Raw genomic sequence first — 23,245 nt, 5'->3', positions numbered from 1 at the left:
ACCCACCTCCTAGAGAAATGGAAGTAAAAACAAAAATAAATAAATGGGACCTAATGAAACTTAAAAGTTTTTGCACAGCAAAGGAAACCATAAACAAGATGAAAAGACAACCCTCAGAATGGGAGCAAATATTTGCAAATGAAGCAGCTGACAAAGTATTAATCTCCAAAATTTACAGGCATCTCATCCAGCTCAATATCAGAAAAAGAAACAACCCAATCCAAAAATGGGCAGAAGACCTAAATAGACATTTCTCCAAAGAAGATATACAGATTGCCAACAAACACATGAAAGAGTGCTTAACATCACTAATCATTAGAGAAAAGCAAATCAAAACTACAATGAGGTATCACACCAGTCAGAATGGCCATCATCAACAAATCTACAAACAATAAATGCTGGAGAGGGTGTGGAGAAAAGGGAACCCTCTTGCACTGTTGGTGGGAATGTAAATTGATACAGCCACTTTGGAGAACAGCATGGAGGTTCCTTATAAAACTAAAAATAGAACTACCATATGACAGAGCAATCCCACTACTGGGCATATACCCTGAGAAAACCATAATTCGAAAAGAGACATGTACCACAATGTTCATTGTAGCTCTGTTTACAATAGCCAGGACATGGAAGCAACCTAAGTGTCCATTGACAGATGAATGGATAAAGAAGATGTGGCACATATATACAATGGAATATTACTCAGCCATAAAAAGAAACTAAGTTGAGTTATTTGTAGTGAGGTGGATGGACCTAGAGTCTGTCATACAGAGTGAAGTAAGTCAGAAAGAGATAAACAAATACTGTATGCTAACACATATATATGGAATCTAAAAAATAGAAAGCAAAAAGATTCTGAAGAACCTAGGGGCAGGACAGGAATAAAGACGCAGATGTAGAGAATGTACTTGAGGACACTGGGATGGGGAAGGGTAAGCTGGGACGAAGTGAGTGAGTGGCGTGGACTTATATATATACTACCAAACGTAAAATAGATAGCTGGTGGGAAGCAGCCACATAGCACAGGGAGAGCAGCTCGGTGCTTTGTGACCACCTAGAGGGATGGGATAGGGAGGGTGGGAGGGAGACGCAAGAGGGAGGAGATATGAGGATATATGTATATGTATAGCTGATTCACTTTGTTATAAAGCTGAAACTAACACACCATTGTAAAGCAATTATACTCCAATAAAGATGTTAAAAAATAAATTATTTAATTAAATAATATACAATGGATTAAATTGTTTTATGAATTCTCTTTCTGATTGACTCTCCAGAGAGATCTTAAACCCTCCCTTTCACTTATACTTGATTTGATTATGTTGTTATTTTGGGAAGTTTCACATTTCCAAAATGGTCCATCATTTCCTCTTTTTTTTGGCATGTCTGAATAAAGTGAGGGCTTTGTAAGGCAAGACCAGTCAGCCTTTGGAGAGTATATTTCATTTTATTTTTTCTGGTGCTCTTATTTATGTCCACAGTCCTAAACCTGGGGGGTTCTTGCTTTTGACATATACTAGTTACTAACACTTAGTTTATGGAACTGCACTTGATTGTCTTTAAAGACAGCTGTTTTTACTTTAATAGTGACCAGTTTTGAGAAATGGATAATCTATTACCGAAGTGTAAAAATATTTTTAGTCCCCAGTGAATGAGGTAAACTTTTTTTTTTTTTTTTAGTGAAAATAAGCTCCCTGGCTGAGGCATTGTAAATCTATCCAAAGCCAGCCTGAAGAGATGAACACGTCTGGCAGTTCAGCCATCATTGCTAAAGGACATGGCTCCGGCATTGACCTTCAGCTCTGTTGGGAAAGGCCACAGTGTTCTGCCAAGAAGGGGGTCTGGTTGCAAGTGTGTGATGGCAGCCAAGTGCTGACAGTTGTGCGTGGGCCATGGAAAGGTGTGTTGGCTCAACTCCGACAACACCAGAGTTGACAGGTCCCTGAGTGATGGTGGCATCTGGTGGCTTAAAGTTGTGTTGTGTGGAATGCCCCTCAGGGTCATCTGCCACAACCCAGTGATCACAGGCACTTTCTTTTCTTTGCTTTTTGCATAATCTTTGTTTGAAGAAAGGGTTCCATAAGTGACATAAAATTTTAAAGTAGGAGTTCAGTTCGTTTTCCTCATTACATTGGGGTGGAGTTGTGGGGAGCGGTGATGAGAACATTTGTCCATGGTCACGGGACTTGCAAGTGGCTCAGTGCAGAAGTGGTTCAGGCCAGGCCCATAGGCAGTGAGTCAACAGTGGGCCTGGACAAGGTGTCTAGGCCCTGTCAGACTTAAGACATTCTTCTTCCCTTTTCCAGGCAAGTGACGCCTGGGAATTCCACCCCCATCTCTATGCCACCAATCTAAATAAGATTCGGACTGACTCACCTAAAATGCTCACCTGCTGCTTAGTGGCTATGAGACTTTGAACAAATTTGAATAAATATAACCTCTTCGAATCTCATTTTTCTCACTTAAAATTGGCAATAATAAGACTTATCTCAAAACTTGTTGAGAATTAAATACAGTTGGCCCTCCATATCTGAAGGTTCAGCCAACCACAGATTCAGCCAACCTTGGATGGAAAATACTCCAGAAAAGAAAAAAAAAAATCCAGAAAATTCCAGAAAGCAAAATTTGGATTTGTTGCTCACTGGCAACTATTTGCATAGCATATTATTGTATTTATAACTATTTACATAGCACTTACATTATATTAGGTATTACAAGTAATCTAGAGATGATTTAAAGTATACAGGAGGTGTGCATAGGTTATATGCAAATATGATGTCATTGTATATAAATGACTTGAATATTCATGGATATTGGCATCTGCAGGGGCTCCTGGAACCAATTCCCTGTGGATACCGAAGGGTGACTGTAATAAATGTCAGATCTGAAAAAATGTTCATCACAGGCCTGGCTCTTGACAGGCGCTCCGTCAGAGGTGGCCGTTAGTGTTTGTGTGCTTGCTGAGTTGTGTTTCAGGAAACTCACTCATGCTGGTGGCAGGAAGGTGGGAACAAGGGTACTAGGTCTCACTTATCTGGAAGCTATAGAGTGTGGCCTGGCAAAGATTAACTTGAGAGGATCTTCCTGGGGGAAACTGGATCTCAAACCTGGCAGTCGGTACAGTTCATGGCCAATTTCCAATTAATGGTAAACAATTCTAAGCTAGTCAGAAATCCTCCTTCTCCGTGGGAGCTCTGAGTACGAGGCAGCAGAAGAGAATCCAGATGAGGGAGGAGTTGAGTTGGGTTAGGAGACAGAGCCTGGAGCAATTCCCTAAGCAGAAGAGGTAGCTTCTAGAAGCTACCAGCATGCTAAAAAGGCACCCTTGAAAGTACAGGAAACTATAATTTCCAGAGTCTTCTGCTCTGTGTTCACTTTCCCTGCTACCTGATAATACTCGAGCCGCCTCCAGGCAACTTCCTCAAGGCTTGGTCTGTTCCTGTCTGGAGGTGACCTTGAGTCTAAGAGAGAGGCAGCAGTTAAAGGCTCTGCTACCTGAGAAAGCTCTAAATGAGAGCGAGCTTTGTGAAGAGCTGCCTAAAGCATTTGAGAAAAGAGAAGAAAAAAAAAGCTGAATTATTTGTATTTCCCAGGGATCTTCAGGGCCTCTGCTGTGCTAGTGTTCAGGGTGTCCTGGACATCTCAGTGGACCCTGGACACATCCCTGCTCTTCCTTAGCTTCCGGTTTAGGGAAGTCAGTCCTGTGTCAGGACTGGAAATCATCTGTACTTACACTGCCCACTTGGCTAGATTTCTTCCTTTAAAACAAACACTTCCCAATCTCAGTGTGGAGAATCCTCTAACTGAAACAATCCTTTCAGGGAGAAAAGTAAACAACTCTTGCTGTTCTTCTTTATTTGTGATTCATAAATCTGTTCTAATTCATCTTTAGTTTTTCCTTCACCCATGCATCAAGAATTTATTGGATTTCACTGTTTGCCAAGCACAGTATTAGGCACTGGATACAAAGCTAATGGAGCTCTGTCCCTTTAGGTACTTAAAGCCTCACCGGACATTCCCCAAGCAGCAGGATATCACGGCAGGGTAGAAAGTGCTCAGAAGCTATCCCAGCCCAGAAGAGGGATCTCTAAACAGAGTGTGTGTGGTATGGAATGGACTGTGTCCTCCTGAATTTCCCATGTTGAAACTCTAACCCCCAGTGTGACTGTATTTGGACATAGGGCTCTTAGGAGGAAACTAAGGTTAAATGAAATCATAAGGGTGGGGTCCTAATCCAATTGGATTGGTGGCCATATGAGAAGAGGATGAAAAAGAGATCCCTCTCTCTCTCCACATGCACACAGTGGGAAGGTAGCTGTCTGCAAGCCAGGAAAAGAGGTCTCACCAGAGCCTGACCATGCTGGCATCCTGATCTTCCAGCTTCCAGGACCGTGAGAAAGTAAATTTCTGTTGATGGTATTTCATTGTGGCAGCCTGAGCTAAGATAGTACGTGTGTGTGTTTGAGGGGCAGTGGGGTGACGGGGTGGGGAGATAAGAGCTTCCCAGAATTGTTGGCACCTCACCTGCCCCCAAAGGACTGTCTGGCTTTGTCATCAGGCCTTGAAGATAAATGTGTAGGGCTGACTTCTTGTAGTTTATAAAATTTCTTAGCCAAGTCTGGGATGACTTCCTCAGGACTCAGCAAAGTCAGCCTGGATATGTACAGTCCTGTCTCCCAACTCAGTCCCAACAGGGCCCAATTCAAATCCCACCACTTCTGGCACTATCTGTAATAGAACTGATATCTCTCTCCTTGGGAATTATTTGAAACCTGATCATGACATTTTCATATGTTCTTGTTATCTTACCCACAGTTAGATTGACTGTCACATAAGTGCAAAGATCATGTCACTTATTTCTTTGCCTCTATTCATAGGAAGGTAGAGTAGGGCTTGCCCATAGAGCCTGGTCCATAAATGTTCGTTGTTGCTGTCATCAGACAGACTTGGCTGGATCTAGGCTCTGTGGTTTACTACGTGACTCTGGGAAAATTACTTAACCTCTTCGAGCTTTGGTTTCCTCATCTGTACTATGGTGATAATATTAGGGCTTATCAGATGGATTTGCTGGCACAATGAATGAAGCATTGTGTATAGAGTGCTTAGCACAGGATCTGGCCTTTAGCAAGTGCTTGGTATAGGTCTTGTTGAAAACTTTTTGATATATGTCTTTACCAGACCCCATCTCTCATTTCCATGTTTCCTCCTACAAGACCATTTACTGAGTGTCTCACCTATTTGCTGGAAAAATGAAGATAACCTGATGGGCTTTAAACTCTGTTTCTTAATATCAAGGAGCTAAAAGGTAGAGGAGGGAGAGTAGAGAAGGAGAAGTGAGAAAAGAAAGGACTGGGGGAAGCAGAGAAATCGCCTTTATTCTACCAGTGTCTTACCTGTGCCGGCCTCCTGCCAGTCCTGACCTTAGACACGTTTGGGCCTGAGGAGGTGGGAGGGGGGAACCACAGCCAGCCAGGGATCCAAGGCTGCGGCCTGGAGCACAGGGTCCTCTTTAATGAAAGGGCTGCATATTGCACTGCAGTGAGCTGAGGGCTATACGAGGGGGCCAGCGCCCAGGGAAGGGATGCAGAGCCTGGGGAGCCAAGGGAGAGGAGGGGACCGTGTGACCAAGGGCTTTGTGAGAGCACTGGGTCGCCCGGGTACGAGAGCTCGTGGAGAGCACTGAGCATCCTTGCACCTTGGAGGAGACCCATCCCCACACGGCAAGGACAGGAGACCGAGAGAAGGAGATTGCACCTCACCCATGTTGGTAAGGTTCCTCTACTTGGCCCAGTCTGCTGATACCCCTCCCAGAAGCACAGACCCCCACCTGGGCTCAGGGTGGCTGGTTCCCTGGCTTCTGCAGAAAGATTTGGAAACAGGTTGTAGTTTGAAAATGTTCCCATGAGCTTCAGAAAGAGATGAAAGGGTGAGAGACAGGAGGTCAGTAGGGGCGCAGAGTTAGAAACCATCAATCAACTCTCTGGAGGGTCCTTAGGGAAGTCATACTTATCCATGCAAAGTAAGTGGAGAAGGAAGATAGAAAGTTGTTCTACCGCAGATGAGGGGTTAACCGTCTCCCCATTTGTAAGTCTTCACAGCACTTCCCCCTAAGGTTTCTGCAATCCTGAATTATTTCTCAAAAGTCTTATATCAAAGTACAGCTTTATTATTTTCAAGGAAAACTCACAATAATAGAGTTTGAATTTATTTAGCCCTATGGTCATGTGTCATTTCTTTTGTAAATATTACTCAGTGTAGTGTGTTCTAACTTCACGTAGAAAGCAAAACTGAGGAACCAGGATGCGTTACATAGCAAACCAGTGTCATCAGCTGTACAATCCAGAGAACACTGTGGGGAGAGGGAAGGATATGGTTTTAGTTGTCCCTATTCCATGTCTGAGGCAGGGCCCCAGGGGGAGGTGTAGACGGCTCGGAAGAACAGGACCAGACTAATAAGTGGAAATTCCAGCTCACTGCAGGAGAGAACTGGGGGGTTGGTGCGTGCCCCCAGCACCGGAATTATTCAGGCTGAGGCTGGGTGGCCATCACCAGAGAGGAGGAAGGGGGTGTGAGGTTTGCTGTCCTGCTCTCCTGTTCTGCCCCGGCCAGCGGTCCAGGGTGCCGATGAGAGTAGGTAGCAGGTGTGTGGCTGTCTTCCTGATAGAAATCTTCAAAGACTGAGAGTCTGCTTCTCCATCAGCCCAGGCTCCTGTCCTCATTTACTCTTTCGGTAAATTGATCTTTTGTCAACTCCCTAAACCGTTCTGAGCCCATTGAAACCTTTTAGACTTGACCACCACTTGGGTTAAGCTTCCCAATGTGTGAAGTAGCACTTTATTCTTATTTTGGTTTTAAATAGACCTCTTTCAAGTTTCAAGGAGGTTCTTCTCAAACTTCTGGGAGTTTGAGAATGATTCTAATTCTCTTCATGATTCTATAGCCTCTTCTGGGTTTTGCCTTCCAGACTATGATCCTCATATATTGTCTTTTCCATACTTAAACCTATGAGTCACCTTGAGAGTTTTACTGTGGTTTGCTAGATCTTTTCCAGCTTTTTAAAAATACCTTCGTGAAGTAGGATATCCTGAACCACATGCAGCTTTTCCAGCTTACATTTCTGCAGTTTTATGCATATTTACTCTGTGGGAGACAGTGTGGTGTATATGAAAATGCATGATTTTCGGGCATAGAAAATCCTGGATCTTCCACTGATATTATGGGCTGTGTGACTTTGGGGAGTTATTTAACCAGCCACTTTGAGCATCAGTTTCCGCATTTGCAAGATGGAGATAGCACTATGCGCCTCAGATGTTCATGAGGATAAACAACTTGGCATTTTTTTTAAAAATATTTATTTATTTATTTGGCTGCACTGGGTCTTAGTTGAGGCACGCGGGATCTTCATTGCCACACGCGGGATCTTTAGTTGCAGCATGCGGGATCTAGTTCCCTGACCAGGGATGGAACCTGAGCCCCGTGCACTGGGAGTGCAGAGTCCTAACCACTGGACCACCAGGGAAGTCCTACAACTTAGCATTTTAAAGCCTAGTACCCTGCCTTGCATTCAGTAAGCCCTGAATAATTTAGAGGAGGAGGAGCCGGAGAAGGAGAAGAAAGTTCCCATTCTTCATTATAATATCTTTTTAATGAGGGACCTATTTAATGAAACAGGTAATAATTATTTCAGAGCAGTACATTTGAACCTCCCTGTCATATTCCAATTTCACTTATCTTGGTCGTATTCATTTAAACTGATCTCTTCTTCCATTCCAGTCAAATAGATAAGAACGTTGTATTCACGCATTATTAAACATAACTTAAACTTAACAGCCTTGCATCGTTATAAACATAAGTGAGTAATATGTGAGAGAGATAGAGAATGAACCCACTATCTTCTGGTTAATGTTTAGACAGTCTTAGCACCTCCCAGAAGCAAGAGCTACAGCGAGAGAAGTGGGAGAGGAGCAAGTTGCCAGGCAGAAGCCTCTCTCGGCGTTCCATCAGCAAGGAGAGGTGGGTGGAGACGCTGGTGGTGGCCGACACGAAGATGATTGAGTACCATGGGAGCGAGAATGTGGAGTCCTATATCCTCACCATCATGAACATGGTATGTCAGACCACGTGGGCACAGGGGCAGCTGGTGACTAGATACCACTAGAGATGCTCCATCCCCCAAATAAGAAACCTTCTTTTGATCCCTTTATTTTTTTTATTTTTTATTTTTTATTTTTTTGGCTGCACGGCTTGCAGGATCTTAGTGCCTTGACCAGGGATTGAACCGGGCCCTTGGCCCTGAAAGCGCAGAGTCCTAACCACTGGACTGCCAGGGAATTCCCTGGTCCTTTTAATATATATATATATATATATATATATATATATATATATATATATATATATATATATATATATATATATATATATTTTTTTTGTATTTATATTTATAAATATATTCCATGCCTAGATAATCCAGGACAAATTATTCTTTCCCTTAAAAACATGTATCCTAGGAAAACTTATAATTTATCATGTACATTTTCTACTAGTTACTTATCAAGTGACTCAGTCATTTTAGTATGATTTTTTTCCTCACTGACTTATATAAGTTCACAAGTGAGGAAACTGACGCAAAGAACTAGAACATGATTTCTTCAAGGTAGTTGGAGCTAGAATTGGAATAAAGTTAATGACCCCTAATTTGAAGCTTCCGTTTTGCCTTGTAATGTTTTCTGCTTCCCCACATGGCCGTATCTCACTCATCTTTGCACTCCACCAAAAATTCCTGATCTATAAGATAAGGAATTATTTCAAGTACATTACAGTTCTGTTTTTTTCCCCTCCTCCAGCATTTATCTGTTCTCTGTTCATGTGAGGCTAACGGTTTTCCGTTTCTGACCCTAGGTCACCGGGTTGTTCCATAACCCAAGCATTGGCAACGCAATTCACATCGTTGTGGTTCGGCTCATTCTACTTGAAGAAGAAGAGGTAAGGAATGGTTTCCCCACCGGTCTTGTGACCTGGACCTCACACGCCCTACCTGCTTCCTTCAGAAGAGCTGTTGATGGACAAGAAAGAGGGTACCAGAAAGATGTTTGGAAGCCCATCTGTGTTATTTTCTTGGGAATTCGGTGATGTCAAGTGGGAGATAGAGAACGTTTCCAAGATATACATACTTGAAATCATCTGACAGCCTTTGTATCTAGTAACTCACAAATCAGATTGACAACAGTGACTAAGAATGTTCCACAGTGGAAACAGACTAAATCATGTTATGGCTGGGTGATTTCAATAAAAGTTAGGAGAGACCTGGAAATACTGAACCTTTTATACTGTGTATTTACCTCTTGCATATTAATACATGTCTCTCGGATCTGGGCCCACTTGTCTCTCTGCACTTTTACTTGGGAATTCTATCTCTTCTCAGAGACTTAGAGAGCATGTGTATGCTGAGACTCAATTGATACCTGAAGCCCAGACCTCTTACTTGAGCTCCAGACTTACATCCAGTTGCTTATTTGACATCTCAACCTGGATGTGTTCTAATCCATTTGAACTTGGAAACTTAGTCCAAAGTGGAATTCTCAATTACTCCCTGCCCGAATCATCTCAGCCCTGCCTTCCACCCTTCCCCTACCCTCCATCTTACCCATCTCAGTAAATGGTGCTATTGTGCACTGTTACATAAGCCTGGGAATCACTCTTGATTCCGTCCTTTCTTATCTTCCATGTTCCACAGCAAGGCCCACCGTGCTCTACCTTCAGAGTACATCTCAAAATCACCCACTGTTCATCATGTCCACAGTCATTGTGTTGGTTTTGGCTTTTATCATATCCTGCCTAGACTACCACAGTGAGATCCCAAATGCTCTTCCTATTTTAAGCCTTCCCTGACACCCCCAGCACCCTAATCCAATCTCTGCGTAGCAGTTAGAAGGGCAATTTTAAATACAAATTGAGTTGCTCCACTGAGCAAAACTATTTAATGGATTTATGTTGTTTTTAGAACAAATTCAGCATTTCTTACTGCGTCCTGCAGAGACATTCATGGTCTAGCCTCCATCCACCTTGCCATTTTTTCCTTGTGTCGCTCTCTGCCTCACTTACCCCACATCCCCCCACTCCGCCCCACCCCCCGTACTGGGCTTCAGATAGGTTCCAGAACACGCAAGGCCCCTGTCAGCCTCACGGCCTCTGCATTTGAGGTTCCCAGTGCCTGAAGCACCCCTCCCCTGGCTCTGCTCGTGGCTGGCACCTTCTCACCTCTCAGGCCTCTGTTGAAATGCTGCCTCTTCAGAGAGGTCTCAATGACCAGCCTACCCAAAGCTGGTCCCACTTACTGTCCTCCATCACAGAAAGTGATTTACTTCCTTTATTGATACCACTCTTGCAATTCATTAACATTCTGTGTATTTGTTTACTCTTTTCTTGTTTATCTCAGCCACCATCAGAAAGTGAATTCCATGAGAGCGGTAACTATGTCCCTTTATTCTTGGCTTTGTCTCTAGCACTGAACACAGTGCCTGGCCATGAATGAATGAACAAATAAATGAATGAAGTAAAATTTAATGAAAGACTGAACCAGCCAACCTGATGAAATGACTTTGCAATCTATAGCACTTAGCCAGCAGCTGAGATATGTGAAGAAGGGCATCATTCAAATCTTCATCAGCAAGAGCTCTGAGGTCAAAATGCTCAAGGCAGGGTTGATTGTTTTCTGAGTAGAAGCCTCCAGGCAGAAGATTTTAAAACAATGATTTCTGGAGCCTGATCCTTTTTCCTTCTTCTCCCCTCTACCACCCCTATTTCCCTTAGTCACTCAAGATATACTTTGGGTATCTTGGAATACCGATGGATATATTATTTCCCTTCCTGTAAACCTTTTGTTAAGAAAATTTACCCAAAACTTAGAAACCAGGCAAAACAAAAACTATGTGTCCTTTCAGTGTCTAACATGACCTGTCTCACTCTATGGGAATGTAACTTTGTTTGATTATTATTCATGATTGATTAGGGTCTAGACATGGTAAAGTTAGGTGTTCACATGCAGGAAACTGATAGAGTACAAATGGGTTTTGGCCAGTAGAGATGGAAACGGTTTGTGTCCAGCAAGAAGATAACTCCAAAGATTATGGTTTTATTGGTCTGTGGAACATGATATAATTTTGTATCTAATGTAGCAGTCTTAGTCCAGCATCTTTTTTTTTTTTTTAACTGACTATAGTTGCATCAGTTTCATGTATCTGCCTTCGAACCAGCTTTGCCATCTTGCCTGTCTCCTTATTAGTGAGTTAAATATATCTTGAACATGTGCTCACTCTATATCTGTATGAGAATTATGTTTTTAACTTTTTGAAAATTATACCTGGATACCTTGGAGGACAAATTTTCACTGTTGTATAATGGTCTAGCATATATGCATGCTTAGCTACAGGGGGAAAAAAGGAAGGTGCTTCTGGGTGTGGGAAGGAAAAACCTTTACCCTCTGCAGTTTCAACAGCAACACTAGTAGGAACTCAACATGTGGCTTCTGTGGGTCGGGCCCCTTTTAACTCTGTAATTCTTCATTCCCAGGAAACAATGCCACCAAAGTCTTGCTTCCAGTGGAATCCTTTGAAAGAACTTGATTGGCCATTACCTCTCTGACCCCATCACAGTTACATTGTTTTTCTTCTTCCCTTCCTCACTTCGCAAGTGCAATGAGACGCAAATGATTTGCTGCAAAAAAGCCACGGCTTCCTTTCTCCCCCTTGCCAAATATCTTCCTCATTCAAGCTTTTATAGAATCTCCAAGTGGTACAAGGTTCATAATTTGACAACAGAATTGCCAGCTCATTGGAGAGTTGCAATTCACAATTCTCATTTTCTTGATTCCCAGATCACGGCTCTAGCTATTCTTCACATCTTGGACTAATGAGCAGCCCCATCCACAGCAAACAGCAATGATTCCAGCCCTTAACTTACATCAGGGTAGCAGCCACAGGCAGAAAGTACAGTGTGAGGTATTGGGAGGTGACTGCTCTTGAGCAAGGAGACCTGAGTTCGAGTCCTGACTCTGTCATCATCCCGTAGGTAACTCTGAGAAAGTCACATCGTTGCTCCATCCCTCCTTTTTCTTCATCTGTAAATGAGAAGCAAGTTGTGGTACGTCAGCTGTATGTCACATGCTGTGCTAGCTGGTGAGGATACAAATATGAATCAAAGTCGTATTCCTGATTCTGAGGAGCTTAGCATCTCCTGCACAAAGGCACAGAATAGAAGATTTCAAATTGAGACTGTCATGAATACAAAGAAAAACAAAAGAGTACCTGGGATAAAGAAGGATACTTGGATGTCTATGCTGGGTTTTAGAGGACGAGAAGAAATTAACCAGTGAGGAAGGACATCCCAGGTAGGGGAACGTAGAAATAGGGACAATAGTCTTAGTGCTTAAACTAGCACTTTATCTGTGAGCGGCTGTGAACACATCACAGATCATGAACCACAAAATGGGAGGCTCAGAAACCTTGTTGTGAAAAAAGGAAACAATGAGATTTTGTCGGAGGCAGGAGAGAAAACAGCCGATGGAAACCTGCCCACCTCCGTTCACACCTGGTCTTGTTCCAGTGTTACCTGTCTCTGTGTGTGACATCGTCATCCTTCCTGTTGTAAAAGCCAAAGGCCCAGAAGGCGTCCATGACACCTCCTTCTCCCCGCTCCACCCCGTATCCAGCCCATCATCATGTACTGACAGTTTTCTCTGACCGTCTCATTTTCATCACTTTAATTCAGGATACAGTTATCTCTTTCCTGGGCTATAGTTGTATGTACTTTCTGGTCTGCTTGGATTCCTTTCGATCTTGTTTTCTCATTGCAGCCAGGATGATCTCAAAATGGTAACCTGATTATCTCTACCCTCCTGACACCCCTTTCCAAAGCCCATCCCTGGTTTAAAACAATCCAGTGCTTTTCTGATTCCCTCTCTAATCACTTACTGTGCCCTCCTTGCTCTTGAGATACAGTGATAGTCTTCTACTTATCATGCTGTCTCCTGCTGCTGGTCTTGTTGTTGCTTGGACTGTCTTCCTTTTTGACTTCACTTAGTTAACACCTTCATCCTTCAGATCTCAGTTCAAGTGTCTCTTGGCTGGGGAAGCCTTCCCTGATGTCCATGCCCAGTAATATTTTATTATATACTCCCACAATACTGCATTTCTCCTTCATAGCACATATCCGAGTTGTAACTTTACATCTATTTGCCTGACACACTTTCCTCCGTTAGTGTGTAAGACTGGGTCTGGCAGAGGCTGGGTCTGGTGTTACTCGCCACTTAGCCCTACTGGTATATAACAGATAACAGAAAGAGTGAATGAGTGAGACCAGCAGTCAGTGGGTGAAGATAAGTGGCCAAGTCATGACAAGCCTATGACCCCATAAAGGGGTTTGGATCTAATCCTGTGGGAGTCTCTGGGTGATTCCAAACTGAGAGATGAAATGGAGAGAAAGGCATTAGAGAGATGGCTCTGGGGCTCTGTGGGAAGTGACATGAGGTGGGGAACACTGAGGTAGGTCTCTTCCATCAGTGACTTTCTATGGCTCTCATCTTTCTTATTCAAAGTCATACCTGACAGCTAACACCATTTTGGACTTCATTTTCTGTGGTGGGTTCCAGAGACTTGGTGATTAACCTACATACATAAAATACAGTTTCTCTATGTCAATTACTGCCATGTAAAAAACCACTGTGGAATTTCATCACATTTTGAGAATAAATTAGTCTGACGCGATACTAATTTTGGAGCATCCTGGAGACGTCTCAAAGAATAGAGGGTCATATTTTGGACCAGTGGAAACTTAGGTACACAAAACCATGAGCGGGAAAGATTTGTCTAGCATATTAAGACATCATGGTGAGATGAGATTGGCTATGTGTTGATAATTCTTGAAGCTAACAGATTCATGGGGATTTATTACACTACTCCTTCCATTTTTGTATATGTTTGAAATTTTCCATAATAAAAAGTTTTTAAAAACTAAAAAAAAAAAAAAGACATCAGGGGCCAATCAGAGTGGCTTCAGAGATGAGCCAGCTTGCTCTCTGTCCTATCCTGCCTCCATCCAGCCCTAAATCAAATTCTCATTTCCACTTTATGACCCTAATCCTATCCTTTGAACTTCCATTCTCCCTCAAGGACTCGGACACAAACTTAACCTTTAGCCCTTTCCACTTTAGACCAATTCATTCAATGGCCTCCCTGCTCTACTTTTGGGCTGGGGTTATGGATAGGATTGCTCCCTTCCCTCCTACTCTTGTGAGCAGTTAACATTGTAGTGAGCACAGGTTTATAGTCAGTCCCCCCTCTTTCTAGTCGTGTAACCTCTGGTAGGTTACTTATCTGTGCCTCCATTTCTTCATTTGGTAAAGTGAGGATAAGAGTATTTAGTTCCTAGGGTTGCTATGAGAATCAAAAGTGTTAATTCATATAATAGTCAGCCTCGTATCTGGCTTGTAGAAACCACTCCATCAGTGTTACTTGTCAGTATCATTCTTATCATTGTCATCATCGTCAGGTCCCACAACAACCCTGGAAACTTGTTACTATAATACTCATTTCACAGATGGGGAAACTGTACCAAAGTCCTTGACAGAAAACAAAAAACCTAAAGGAGAAGATTAGAATCATAAGAGGTTGGAGACTTCTTTTAAGAACAGGATGGAGACACAACTGGGATGGGAGCGAGTTGAGATGACGCCAGCCAGATGGGCCCCAGGTCGCTGTGCCACTGAGGGGTAGAGCCTGCCGGTGTCAGGCTGGCTTGAAGGAGCAGCAGTAGGGCTGACAGACGGGAAGGAGATGACTTTTCACAGAGAATTTCCCTCTTGGTCTCAGAGTGATTTAGTGTTGGGTTCACTTCTGTGAGCCTCTGGGGTTAAAAGCCTGTTAACTCTGGCAATTCAGGCTGGTGACTTCCCTGCCCCCAGGGTGATTTGTGGGTCTGTTATAACCTATAGAACTGCTGCTTTTTCAAGATAAATGTCAAAAATATGGTAAATGAATTAGTACATTCATCACTTTTTTTAAAAATCAAGTATCTCGGGCTTCCCTGGTGGCACAGTGGTTTAGAATCCTCCTGCCAATGCAGGGGACACGGGTTCGAGCCCTGGTCCGGGAAGATCCCACATGCCACGGAGCAACTAAGCTCGTGCGCCACAACTACTGAGCCCGCACGCCTAGAGCCCGTGCTCCGCAACAAGAGAAGCCACTGCAATGAGAAGCCCACGCACTGCAACAAAGAGTAGCCCCCGCTCGCTGCAACTAGAAAAAGCCCACGCGCAGCCATGAAGACCCAATGCAGCCAAAAATAAATTAATTAATTAATTTAAAAAAAATCAAGTATCTCTTCCTTTGAGCATCAGATGAGGTATTCCTTTTTACTGTTTTTCCCTTCTCTGCCTGTTCTCTTTCTTCCAGGAACCTAAGCCTGGCTAGCAGAGCATGATCAGATTGTGCATTGAATCGCAAATTCTCAAGGAAATCAATACATGATTTTTTTTTTCATTATAAAGAGAGAGCTTACAAAGAGAACAATTTATAATAAAAGCCATGTTCTTGCAAAATCATTTTCTCTCTCCCATTTGGGACTCTTTCTGTGAGCCACCACTGATTTCCTCTAGGTCACCTCCCTGTCCAATCAGGTCACATACTCAAATAAATAGGCACGCGAGCTCAGTAGTTGTGGTGCACGGGCTTAGTTGCCCCGCGGCATGTGAGATCTTAGTTTCCCCACCAGGGATCGAACCCACATCCCCTGCATTGGAAGGCGGATTCTTTACCACTGGACCACCAGGGAAGTCCTGGGAGGATAGATTTAAAGAGAAGAAAGAAGAAAGAAGGAGAACAGTTAAGAGATGCTGTAAGAATTAATCCAAGCATAAAATGATGAGGGTTTGAGCTAGGGCAGTTGGGAGTAAAGATGGAGAGGAGGTAAAGTTAGCAGCACATCATGACAGATTGGGATGCCGAATAAGGAGAGAGGGGAGACCAGCAGGAGGACACTGATGGTGGTTTCTGTAACTAAGAGGATGCAGGAAGAATAGCAGGTTAACGTGGGGAGAAAGGATTTCAGGGATGCTGAGCTGTGGGTACCTGTGGTGCCATCTGGAAGGGGGTGTCCATCAAGAGATTTGGGTACATGAGTTTGAACTCCAGGAGAGGTTTGGAATGAGATAGAGATTTGAGAGTTAATAGTGTATAGGTGATTTCCAAAACTATAACTGTGATTGAGAGTGAACTAGCAATGAGACAAAAGCAGGGTAGGAGAGGAGCCCATAAAAGAGCCCAAAAAGTGGCCAGAGAGTAAAATGAGGAAGGAGAGCTGGGAATCTTGGAAGGAGAGGGTCTCTGCCTGTGTTTGTCTCCTTCCTGGTGGTGGGAGTATGAGGTGGGGGAGATAAATAAGCGATAATCATTGATAGGTGAGTTGCTAAATCTTTCCAGTTATTCAAAGCAAAAGGTTTAGAGAAGTCTTCAATAGTTTGGAAACCACCATTCCTGGATTAGTAGCTGCATACCTTGCATCACAACCTTGCTCTGCCAAAACCTGCTGAATTACTCCCCTCTCTGGCCTGTATTTCCTTATTGTTTAAATGAGAGGATTGGATTTATAGTTCCTAAGATCCTTCAGGGAAATGGGCTCATAGTAACGATGGGAAAATTGGAGGCAGAGTTTATGCTGCGGCATCTGGAAGATGACTGCTTTCCCCGTGACGGTGGAGATATGTCCTTGCTGACACTGAATTTGGCTCAGAATCCAGGGACAGTGGATGTTTGTAAACATTCACTTTTCCTCAAACAGACACATGTGGATTGGTATGTAAGTTCTTCCAAAATCGTGAGTCCAGCCAATGTATAAAAGGACAATATTGAAGCAAAAAATTGAGTTTTTCCAGTCTGGCAATATCCCACCTTGAGCTGTGTGCCCCCTCCAGGGTCTGTGAGCCGCAGGAGAACATTTAGAGAGGAGCTCCATCCGCTTCTGCCTGTGTGGCCACCTTGGCTCTAACAAGCTTTTACATTCATGGCTATTTAAATAGGGAACTTAACTGAACCTCAGAGTGGGTGTGTGGGTATGTGGGTGTGTGATGTGTGGGCTCTTCCTACCCACTGTAACCCATGTGAAAGGTTATAGGTTCCCTTTGATTCAAAACTCTGGGAACTCACACATATTTAATTAGTAAGTAACCCACATAGACTCATACTGAAAAGTGCTTTATAACAACGGTCCCCAACCTTTTTGGCACCAGGGACCGGTTTCGTGGAAGTCAGTTTTTCCACGGACGGGGGCGGGGGGGGGGGGATGGTTCAGATGGTAATGCCAGCGATCAGGGCAGGGGGGGCTCAGGCGGTAACGTGAGTGATGGGGAGCGATGGGGGGCGGCAGATGAAGCTTCACTCGCTCGCTTGCCCGCTGCTCACCTCCTGCTGTGCGCCCGGATCCTAACAGGCCGCGGACTGGTACCGGCCCACGGCCCCGGGGGTTGGGGACCCCTGCTTTATAAGACCTTCTATTGCAAACCTCTAGCCTTGATTCAGATCAGTTATTATTTTTAAGATATTAAAAAATTTTTTGAGGTAATTGTAGATTCACATGCAGTTGTAAGAAGTAGTACAGAGAAATCCCATATACCCTTCACCCAGTTTCCCCCAGTGGTAACATCTCATATAACTTTGGTACAACATCAGAACCAATAAATTGATATTCATACAAACCACCTACCTTATTCAGATTTGACCAGTTTTACAAGCACTAATTGATGTGTGAGTGTGTGTGTGTGTGTGTGTGTGTGTGTGTGTATTCACAGTTAGTTCTATGCAATTTTAACATGTATAGATTTCTGGAACATTTACCACAGTACAGAACAGTTCCATTACAAAGATCCCTCATGTTACCCTTTTGTACGTCTCTTCTGCCTACCGACCTAACTCCTGGAAAGCACTAATCTGTTCTACGTCTCTATAATTTTGTCATTTCAAGAATGTTATATAAATGGAATCGTATAGTATATAACCTCTTGAGATTGGATTGTTTTCATTCAGTGTAATTCCCTTGAGATCTGTCGAAGTTGTGTGTATGGAGAGTTTGTTCCTTTTTGGTCCTAAGTAGCATTCCATGGTATATAACAGTTTATTTAACCATTCACTCATTGAGGGACATTTGAGTTGTTTCCAGTTTTCTGCTATCATGCATGAAGCTGCTATAAACATTCCACTACAGGCTTTTGTGTGAGCATAAGTCTTCATTTCTCTGGGACAAATGTCCAGGAATGTAATTGCTGGGTCATATGGTAGTTGCATGTTTAGTTTTTTAAGAAACTTCAAACTGTTTTCCATAGTGGCTATACCATTTTACATTCTCACCAGCAGTGTGTGAGTGACCCAATTTTACCACATCCTTACCATTGTTTGGGTGCTGTCACTTTTTAAAATTTTAGTCATTCTGATAGGCATGTAGTAATATCTCATTGTGGTTTTAATTTGCAGTTCTCTGATGCCTAATGAGATTGAACATCTTTTTGTTGTGCTTATTCACCGTCTGTATATCCCCTTCAGTGAAATGTCTCTTCATGTCTTTTGCCTGTTTTCTCATTGTTCTTTTATTGTTGAGTTTTGAGAGATCTTTAGATTTTCTAGAGGCAAGTCCTTTGACAGCTATATGGCTTACAAATACTTTCTCCCACTCTGTAGCGCATCTTTTCATTCTCTTCACAAGTTTCTCTCAGAGCAAAAGTTTTTCATTTTGATGAGGTCCAATTTTTCAGTTTTTCCTTTTCTGGATCATCTGATTAGTATCCAGTCTCTGAACTCTTTCCCTAGGGACCCAAGATTTTCCCCTTATGATTTTTTTTGAAAGTTTTATAGTTTTACATTTTACATTTCAGTCTGTGATACATCTTGAGATAATTTTTGTATAAGGTGTGAAGTTTAGATCGACTCATGTCATTCCTCAGAATTTTGTAATTTTCCAGATACAGATCCTGTACATGTTTTGTTAGATTTATACCACTTTCATTTTCTTTGGAACAATGCAAAATGGCATTATTTTTTAATTAATGAGTATTCTTTCAGAGACTTCCTCCCCCCAAAACAAACAAACAAATGTAGGGTTTAAAACAAACCTCAAAGCAATCTAATCATAGCTGATGTTTTGTTTGATAACTTGCCTTCGTGTCTGAAGGGGAAGTAAGGCACCTTTCTAATGAGGCTGGTCACCAATTAGAAGCACAGCTTCATCCAGGAGCCCCTGTTCTCAAAGTCTTTGATTCAGTAACTGACCTGAGTGACCTTCAGCTAGTTCTTCACTTCTCTGAGGTTTAACTTCCTCTTATTATAAAATGAAAATAACAATGCTTTCTTTACAAGTAACGCTGAGAAGATGAAATTAAATTAGAAAAGAGAATTTATGTGAAAATATCTGGCACAAAAGTAAACGATCAAGAAATGTTTCTTTCCTTCCTTTTCTCCTTTCCCGTCCTGCTTCTCTCCACCCTCACTCCTTTTCTTTCCTCCTCTTTTCTTCCTTTCCATTCGTAATTCATGCCACCTAGCCATTTCTTTATGGTGGGTGTGGGATGTTTGTTCCAGTAGGGTTCCTGTTCTAACTACAGTTTGACTAGTTGAATAGGAGACTGACTCACCTGTGCCCAGCTAGTCCCCAGAACCTCTCTCCCTCCACCACCATATACCCTATAATGGATGATATAATGATGAGGATTGTTAAATAATGAAGTCTGTTGCTTTTATTTAAATTCTTTACACTAGGGAGTTGAGTGAGTTTTCATGAGCGATGAGCCACCTGTCTGTGTTTTCATGAAGGGAAGGTGATCTATGGTAGTCAATTAGCATGGGTGGGGGGACCTGGGAGTACCTCTGACAAGCAACCAAAGCCTCTCAGGCCTTTTTGGATTTGGGTGTGGGCCTTAGCAAAATACAGAATATAGAGAAGCAAGTTCATAGTTTGATGTAGAGACAGCCCTGAAGATCTTGGGCCGAGCCCAGAGTAATAGACTCAGATTAGAGTAAGCCAAGGGAGGTGGTCATTCTCCACGTTGAATCCACCCTGTATAAGAGATGGCTCTATATAGAGATCCCGAAGAAATGAGGCAAGGGAAAGGAATTTCTCCTTTAGAAATTCGAATTAAACTGGAGCCCTTCTAGGGCTGATTATCCCTTTTTTCTTCTCTCCCATTTGACAAGTGTTCATCCAGTTAATTTGGAACAAGCCCTCTCCTTCCATCTCCAGTAGTAACTGCGGGCCAGCTAGATATGACTCGGGAGCCCTTGAAGTTGCAGGCTGGGGCATCTACCCCAGCGTCCTAATTGTTGTCAGACAGTCAATGATCCTAACTGGTTAAAAGCCTGGAGAGATTATGTCACCCTCTGCCCTTTACCCACAGATGTCAAACCAAGATGGAAACCATGGGCAAGGAAACATCCAGTACCTCCTTGCAGGACACCTCATGAAAGGAAGACGCTTTTTGTTGAAAATCTATTCATTTTGCATTACAAATAAAAATGTCTCTTTGGAATTGTATTGGCTTAGGAAGAAGAGAACCAGTAGAAATAGAACTTCAAACAGATCTTGGTCTTTGCTAATATATTTTTAGCTTTTCTTCAAGGGCTACTTGTCCCAGTGATAATTTCTATCCTGCAGTTCTCCCCTTTACGTTCTTTTAGTGGAAGTCATGGGAATGATAGTGTTTAGAGCAGGGGTTGGCCCAGAGGAGTACGTTGGCCTCCCCAAATTCTCACCAGATGTCTGGGACACCCACCCAGAGCTCATCTCACTTAGCTGCTTCTGAAGACTAAAGTGACGGGCTCTGACCACAGAAAAATCACCCATGCCAATCTCTTCCTCTTCTTTCTCCAGCAAGGATTGAAAATAGTTCACCATGCAGAGAAGACACTGTCCAGCTTCTGTAAGTGGCAGAAGAGCATCAATCCCAAGAGTGACCTCAACCCTGCCCATCATGATGTGGCCGTCCTTCTCACCAGGTACCCCAGAGCCAGGGGCTGCAAGGCAGGGAGGGCTGGCGGATGAAAGGGTTGCCAGGTATTCAACCTCGTGAGATTATTCTGCTCTTTTCTGCTCTTGTCATTTAAAAGGCAGCGTCTGTCAACTAGACACTTCCTGACTCCCATACCAGTAAGGGAGCAGTCAGCAAGCTTGCTAAATGCGCACAGCTCTCTGTGTTAATAAACTGCATCTGCTCTTTCCTATCCCAGTGATGATTTCATCTTTAAAACTGGCTTTTCGGTGCAGCTCTATAAACAATCAGGAAGCTTGTTTGCAGATCCTCATTAAAGGCTCCTTTAACTCTTAACCATGGAATTTCTCATCCTTTAGTTTTCTTTTTAAAAATTTTCCCCAATTTAGAAACCTGCAACTATCTCTACAGAAATCAGTCCTCCTTGTAACCCATCTCTGACTGATGTTGAAGACAGAATATGGGGAGAAGGTCCTCCCCTGCATAGGCAGAGTGGTTTGCTTGTACATTTCTCCCTTTTACCCTCATGAAGATACTATTTGTTCTGACTACAGAGAGACCCTATGGTGCTAAAGAAGAACCATCAGACCTTCTAGGATTCATAGCTGTGAAAAGCTAGTGAATTTACCTGATCAACCTAGGCTCTTGGAATGCTATGTTTGCTCATTGATTCAATAAATATTTTTTGAGTACCTACTAAGTAACAGACACTATTTTAGTCTAGACAAATGAAGCTCTTAATGGGGGAAAAGTAAGTTTCACTGGGCATTCCTATGCAGATTCAGAGACATCCTGAAATCCAGGGATGTGTAGTGGAAGAGGCCCTTCAGCCTGGCCCTCCAGCTGAAGAGAACCTCATGAGCGGAAAGGCCCTGGGTGTCTGTTTGTTGTCCCTGGGGAGGACAGGCAGCCCCTGAACATCTTGGCTTGTCATCTGTCCCTTTGACAGGATTATCCCAGTGCATAGGTTATGCACAAGGGATGATAGTCAGCCCCCACCTTATCCAAATTTCTGTCTTACCCTGACCCAAAATTCCAATCATCAGAATCACTCTTCTGAGTGATAGTATCAAAACTTCGGTTGAATGCAAATACGTTCCAAAATAAGTCCGTGGCATAAACCTATTACATTAGGTTCATTAGGTCTTATGACACCTGGGTTGATCATAGCTCCCCTGGGAAATAGGTTGGTGTGGGTGTAGAATGTAAGCACAGAGGCTTTGGGGAGCCAGCAGGCAGCCAGGAAACATGAGGACCCAGGCAAGTGGCCAGGGGAAGACTTCGGTCTAGGCAGGACCTGGCTGTAGGGAAGAACCCTGGATCATGGGACCAGCATTGGCCACCTGGCAGCTGTGTCTCAGCACCGTCTCTTTTCTTTCCCTGAAAGCAGAAATAGATTTTCCTCTCATTCTCACATGCATAAATCAGTGAGTTAATGATAGTTGGCATTTAGGGAGTATTTGATACGGGCCAGGCCCTATGCTACATCTGTTAGAACAATCATCATTCCATTTAATCCCCACAACAACCCTGGTAGTTCATTACGGTCAATCATTCCTATTGTACAGATGGGGAAACTGAGGCTTAATTATGTCACTTGCCCAAAATCTCACTGCTTTTAACAGGTACAGTAGAGACTTAAATCCAGGTAGCTTGACCCCCAAAGCCATACTATTACCCAGTAAGAATACGAAGGATCTGTTCTCCTTTTTTTCTTACTGTGATAATTTTTCTTCCTTAGAACAGGGGTCAGGTTTCAAGCTTTTATGAACCTCACCAACTCCTAGACAGTAGAGAGAATTTCAAGTTCTGAAGCAGGATTTCTCAATATCAACACCATTGACATTTTGGGTTGGCTAATTCTTTACTGTTAGGGGCTGTGCATTGAAGTGTATTTAACAGTATCCCTGGGGGCTTCCCTGGTGGTCCAGTGGTTAAGAATCCACCTTCCAATGCAGGGGACGTGGGTTCGATCCCTGGTCTGGGAACTAAGATCCCACACGCCATGGGGCAACTAAACCTGTGTGCCACAGCTACAGACCCCACGCACTCTGGAGCCCACGCACCACAACTAGAGAGAAGCCCACGCGCCACAAGAAAAGATCCTGCATGCCACAGCTAAGACCCAACGTAGCCAAAAATAAATAAATAAATATCAGAAAAAAACAAAACAAAACACAGTATCCCTGGCCTCTATCCATGAGATGCCAGTAGCACCCTCCTCCAAGT

General features: G+C 43.2%; 1 protein-coding gene across 4 annotated transcripts in view; it reads left to right on the top strand.

The window, feature by feature from the left end:
• ADAMTS12 (ADAM metallopeptidase with thrombospondin type 1 motif 12) overlaps positions 1–23,245 on the top strand; it is a 394,047-nt gene that overhangs the window by 224,123 nt on the left and 146,679 nt on the right. For all 4 annotated transcript variants that reach the window (XM_057540921.1, XM_057540922.1, XM_007192239.2 and 1 more), the window contains exons 4-6: positions 7,908–8,104; positions 8,896–8,979; positions 20,899–21,023. In XM_057540921.1, the coding sequence (XP_057396904.1) occupies positions 7,908–8,104; positions 8,896–8,979; positions 20,899–21,023 (406 nt within the window). The remainder of the gene's footprint in view (positions 1–7,907; positions 8,105–8,895; positions 8,980–20,898; positions 21,024–23,245) is intronic.

This window comes from Balaenoptera acutorostrata, chromosome 2, assembly GCF_949987535.1.
Source record: "Balaenoptera acutorostrata chromosome 2, mBalAcu1.1, whole genome shotgun sequence".
In the NCBI taxonomy this organism is placed as follows: Eukaryota; Metazoa; Chordata; class Mammalia; order Artiodactyla; family Balaenopteridae; genus Balaenoptera; species Balaenoptera acutorostrata.
This window is presented reverse-complemented; position numbering and strand designations above follow the sequence as displayed.